We start from the raw sequence: 5,717 nt of genomic DNA, 5'->3' as shown, positions 1-5,717 counted from the left end.
TATGTTTCTTCTTTTGGTTAACAAAGTATTAACGCTATTTGCTGCTAAAAATATGCAGTAGAAAGGGAACTTTTAATTCACAAATGGAGTCAATTGATCTCATTGGGAAGTTCCTGCCACAGTCATTCAGTGGGAAAAAGACATTGCCTCTCTCTTTTTTTATGTTATGTCCAGTTTCCCTAATTATCTATTATAATACAAACATGGATCTATATTCTCAATTTGTATTGTTTCAGATTTCTTTTTAAAAAACACAAACAACAATCCTTTGTCCATTCTATCAAGGAGATAAATACTATATGCTAAGCTGTCCATCACATCCAGGGCACTTCCTTCAAGTTCTGATCAATCCTGTGCGTTACGGTAGTTTGGTTCCTTTTTCTGTTATTGACTTAAGCATAATTCCCTAAAATTACACTCACATATCATGATATACATGATGTGCAATGCTACTCTGCGATATGTTGCACAGCAACAGTACATTATAGTAAAGCAGCTTCCCTCAAGAATGGTAGTCAATAAAAAGATTAAAAACAGCAATTCTATACCATGACGTTTGCAAAAATCTGATGGCAATGACGATCAATAAACCTGGTATATCATTACTGCTGCATTTCATACTGGTGGTTTATTTTTTAAGTCAGACCAAAAGTATTGATCTGAAATCAAAAAGACAACAGTCTCCATGCACTGAAGTGATCTGAAACTCTTAGTAATAAGGTCAGTTTCCTTAGGCTTCTGACTGCATCTCTGCTTCGTCCATCTGAAGAGTGTCATTATCACCCAATAATTCTGTTTCTGGTACAGAACCCTCCTCTTCCTCTTCTTCCTGAACAGGACTTTGGGCTATGTCTTCTGCACCATTATGTGTATCATCTGTGCCCTCTGAAAGCAGAGCAGCCCTATCTGCCACAGATGCATTGGAGGGAGCTGTTGTTACATAGCCTGTACTTGTGGAACCACTCCCACTGTGATGGGAACCTGGTTTTGGAATGATCTGTGGAGGTATCTGCTGTGGAGCCATTTGCATTGGAATCTGGACAGGGTAAAAATTAGGCAAGTAGGCTCCATAGGCTTGCATTGGTTGGTAACCATTTACAGGAATGTAGAGCTGAGGAGGTGGGACCATTGGTCTCATCTGCCCTTTCATTGGTATGAATTGTGGCTGAGGGAAAGCTTGAGTTTTCTGCTTTGGTCCAACATACCTAGCATTGCTGACATTACTAACAGGGCTTGTACTGAGAGAACTTGTTTGCGTAGTGTTGCTTGCCCCAGAGGTTTGGGCTGAGCTGTTGTAATTAGAAAGGTTTCCCCATGTTCTTAGTCTATTGTGTATGTCTTTAAATCTTGGTCTTCTGTTGGGGAATTCATTCCAACATTCTAACATCAAGGTGTATATCCATGTGGGGCAGTCATCAGGACATGGCAAAACCTGCCGATTTCGTATCATCTCAATGACATCCTGATTAGAATAACCACAGTATGGCTGCAGGCCATAGCTGAAAATTTCCCACAGTACAACTCCATAGGACCAGATATCTGAATCGATAGAAAATTTACCATACATGATAGCCTCCGGTGACATCCAACGGATAGGAAGAAGGGAATTTCCCATCAGTTTATAGTAATCAGCAGCATAAACTTCCCTGAAAAGGCCTAAATCTGATATTTTCACATTAAGTTTATCAAACACCAATATATTCCTAGTGGCTAAGTCCTTGTGAACAACATGGTGGCTAGACAGGTATTCCATTCCTGCTGCTATTTGAGTTACAATGTGAAAAAAATCTGCTGGCTCCAGAGTTGATTTGACTGTCTTGTCATCATCAGTGCTGCCAACATCAGAATGAGGTGATCTCATAACTAAGAACTCATGAAGATCACTGTGAGAACAATAACTAAAAATCATGCTTATGGGTTGTTCTTTTGTCACTATTCCCAGCAAACAAACAATGTTTGGGTGCTGCAGTCGTGATCTCATCATTGCTTCATGTTTGAATTCTTCCCGAAGAGACAATTCTGCTTTGTCTTTCAGTGTTTTAATGGCAACAACTTGTGTAGGTTCACCGGGTGCTGTTCCAAAGAGATGACCCTTGTAGACTTTTCCAAACCTCTCTTCTCCTAGTTCTTCCATAAACCTCACAGTAGATAGGTTGATCTCCTTAAGTTTCGCCTGAAAGATAGAAAAAGAACAGAAAAATAAAGGTATATCTTAGTGTTTTCTAACACTACAATCTGCCATTAAAACAAACCCTACAAATTAACCCATAGGATGATGGTTTTGTGAATCTTAAATTTACATACTGTATAGTCAAAGAGATTTTGATTTTATTACCAGGCTTGAAATGGATTACATCTTTCTCAGAAATGCAAATTTGAGATAAGGAGTATTTCAACTGAAAAAAAGACAAAGGTGCTAGTATATTTCTTGCAAGTTAAAAAGATCAATTTTGGGTAAATTGGGTAAATTGGTCAGTTTTCATAAAACAGGAGAAATGTAGGTGGTTAACAATAAGCCAATCAGACACTGTGTACATTTAAGATACAGGACTACCATTAAATCTAAATTATAAAGAACAAAAATAAGTGCAAAAGAAGAAAGAATCAGTAGCATCAAGGTCTCCAGTTACTAAGGCAAGACATCAAAGCAAGGCATGACTAGTAGGGGTGTGCAAAGCAGGCTGTATTCGATTCAGATATGGCCCGATTCAGGGGGCAGTGATTTGATTAGTTGATTCGGATCACTGTCCCTATTTGATTCCGCTGGATCCAAATCTGAAGATCTGATACTGATTTGGAGAATCAGTGATTTGGCCATAGACACAGCTTTAGATGTTTTTTCTACATACCTCAAGGTACCAGACATGCTTGTAAATGCTGAGAAGGTGGGGTGGATGGAACGTCCCACAGGAGTGTGTGGGGGGGGGGACCGGGATGCTTGGCGGTGGACCCGTAAGTGTACTGGAAGTACTTCTGGTCCACTTCCAGGACCACCACTGAGCACATGGGGGAACCCCCCATGCCCTCCTGGATCAGCGATTGGCTATTGGGGGACCCCAGGTGCCCCCCCAGACCCAGAAGGCACCAGTTGCCAAGCCGGGGGGGGGGGGCAGAGGGAAGCCAGGGGGTACGCCATGGCAGATCCGGAAGTGGGCCAGAGGTGCTTCTGGTCCACTTCTAGGTCTGCTGTCAAGAGTGCTGGGAACCCCACCATGCTCTCATGAGATGCTCCATTTGCCCCATCATCTCAGCATTCATGAGCCACCTGGTACCTTGAGGTATGCAGAAAAAACATTTAAAAGCTGTGTTTATGTCTGAATCATCGAATCTCCCTGAATCTCTTTGAATTGATTTGGAGGGTTCTGATTCGATTCAGAGATTAAAAGGTCTCGCAATTCGATTCGGTGATTTGGCCGCTGAATCAGGCCGAATCTCTGCTGAATTGAATCAGCAACCGAAGCTTCGCACAGCTCTAATGACTAGTAATGATAATTCAACTCAACATGCCAGTTTTGTATTACAAAGTATTCCTTAAGGCTAAAAGCTCTAGATGCAACTAATAATTTTTAGATGCTCCACCACAAATACCCTAAATGGACCTGATTTTTATAAAGTTGGTGATTGGTGCTTTCAGATAGCATTTAAACAGCTCTTGAATTGGACATCAAAAAATTGAGGCATTCAAAATCATGACACTTTGGAAAACTTTAGCCAAAGAAAATTCTGCAAAAAAATACCTGTTTGTGTTGATTAATAAGTGGCATTTCCATGTCCTGGCTAGGAGAGGCCATCAGTTGGCGACGTTGTGGGGTGGCAGCAGATGCCTTTTGTTTGTTTCTACACATACAGACCAAGAAAAAAAGGCAGGCGATAACCAAAGGAATGGCTATGCTGGGAACCAGAATGTAGAGAATCCCCATTTTGCTGTTGTCACGTGGGCCTGGTGAAAGTTTAAATAGTTACTGTTTTCAGGAGATTAAAAATATATATATTCAAAGACAAAGAAAATTCAGAATGCTACTCTGACTATTCAGACTAATCTTTAAACCAACCAGAAGCAAAATCACGTGATTTTGAATAGAAAATTATGTTCTAAGTAATGGCTTTTAATCCATTAACCACATAGTCATTTTCTTGTAAATACAGAATGAGAGTAACACAACACAGCAAGTTGGTATGAGGATGAATCATGAGGTTATCAGACCTGTTTAGTCTGTGCTGATTGTACTAACTGACTAATTTACAATTTTTTTTTACACGAGAAACATTATTCTTGAACCTCCCCCAACACAGAAATCACAGAATATAAATCACAGTGCAACTGAGTAAACTTCCTTAGGGCGTTGAGTAAAGTGATTAGTCTTTATCATTACCAAGTAATGCAGTCTTCATCATTACAAAACAGTGACCTTAGTGTGATTAACAGCAGAGGCAAACAAAAGATAGGCCTCCTTATGCAACATTAACCATTAGCATTTTGGTTGCCATTGCATTAGCATTTTGTCCACTAATTTATCTTCCACTGGCACTATTTTTAAAATTTTCTCCTCACCTCCCAGTCATACCGATACAGTTTGGACCTACTGTTTTTAAGGCAGTCTTGTGTTGCAGACAAGCAAAAGTGAAGAGTGTCAATTTATTATGAGTTCTCTAAAGCATTTACTAAATAATTGTATGTATATGGCATATGCAGCACACAGTGATGTGTATAGTTTGAAAGATTTTATGTACTTGGGAATGTCGTGTACAATCTGTGGCCATACTATTTGCAAGTAGTGCTTTAGTCTTAAACTTAGATACAATTTGTATCACTTTTTATCACATTCTGCTAACCAGACTGTCTTTGCTAATGTTGGTGCAGTGGTAATTCATTAACCTTATTTAGGTTTTTTTTGTATTTAGTTTAGGTGTCATGTATGTCATATCATTTATATATGCCATATACTCATGCCTTGTATATGGTCTTCAGTTTCATGCTTATTCTTATAGTCAACTATAGTGTTTTATCTCCCTCTACAGGATGTGAGAATTCTTGTTCTCCAAAAATGCCTTAGAGAGAAAAGGTATATAATTCTGAATAGCGTTAACAAAACCTGAGTTATACTTTAACAGATATGCAAAACAAAGCTAACTATATTAATATCAGACTCTGAGAAGTTAGAAAATTATACTTTGTAATACTACATAGAAAACACATGTAAATATTAATTATTAAATGTTTTCCCTACTTTTGCTCTAAAAGTTAAATAAATAGGCACTGTAGACTTTCAGGTAACAAACTCTGGTCTTAACACAACTTTAAAAAGCACTGGTGCCATACTAGACCCAATGAAATCCATGGAAGTGTAATTTGCTCTGTGAATAATACTATAACAATATGCAATATTTAAAATTGTACAAGCTGTAGCATAGTACTAGGGGGAAAAAAAAGATAATACATACTACAAGAAGGTACTTCACACAGTTCCATGCGTACGTTTTTATTTTGTGTAAAACACCAGGGACCCTCCAGTTGGCCTCCAGGATTTCGGCAATATGCATGTCCACCTCCTAGTTCTGGAAACTGTGTACTTGTCAGATCGTGTTTATGAGGATGCTGGGAGTCCCAATATTGACAGTTGTGGCCAGATTTAGTAACACCCACAGTCCCTCTATAATCTGCTCCTGAGCCATTGTAGCACTGATGATCTGTAACAACGAATTTCACAAAAAAATTA

The 5,717-nt window shown here is 39.0% G+C and overlaps 1 protein-coding gene across 1 annotated transcript in view; it reads right to left on the bottom strand.

Moving 5' to 3' along the window:
• Positions 1 to 230: 230 nt before the first annotated feature.
• The window catches only part of ROR2 (receptor tyrosine kinase like orphan receptor 2), a 371,576-nt gene continuing 366,089 nt past the window's right edge, over positions 231 to 5,717 (bottom strand). Inside the window, exons 7-9 of the mRNA XM_019517294.1 lie at positions 5,443 to 5,688; positions 3,738 to 3,940; positions 231 to 2,173 (exon numbers count right to left, since the gene is read on the bottom strand). Coding sequence (XP_019372839.1) covers positions 731 to 2,173; positions 3,738 to 3,940; positions 5,443 to 5,688 — 1,892 coding nt within the window. The 3' untranslated portion in view covers positions 231 to 730. The remainder of the gene's footprint in view (positions 2,174 to 3,737; positions 3,941 to 5,442; positions 5,689 to 5,717) is intronic.

Source organism: Gavialis gangeticus, unplaced genomic scaffold (genome assembly GCF_001723915.1).
Source record: "Gavialis gangeticus isolate Ggan-Ray unplaced genomic scaffold, GavGan_comp1, whole genome shotgun sequence".
Classification (NCBI taxonomy): domain Eukaryota; kingdom Metazoa; phylum Chordata; order Crocodylia; family Gavialidae; genus Gavialis; species Gavialis gangeticus.
Note: the sequence above shows the minus strand (reverse complement) of the source record. Positions and strands in the feature narration are given on the sequence as shown.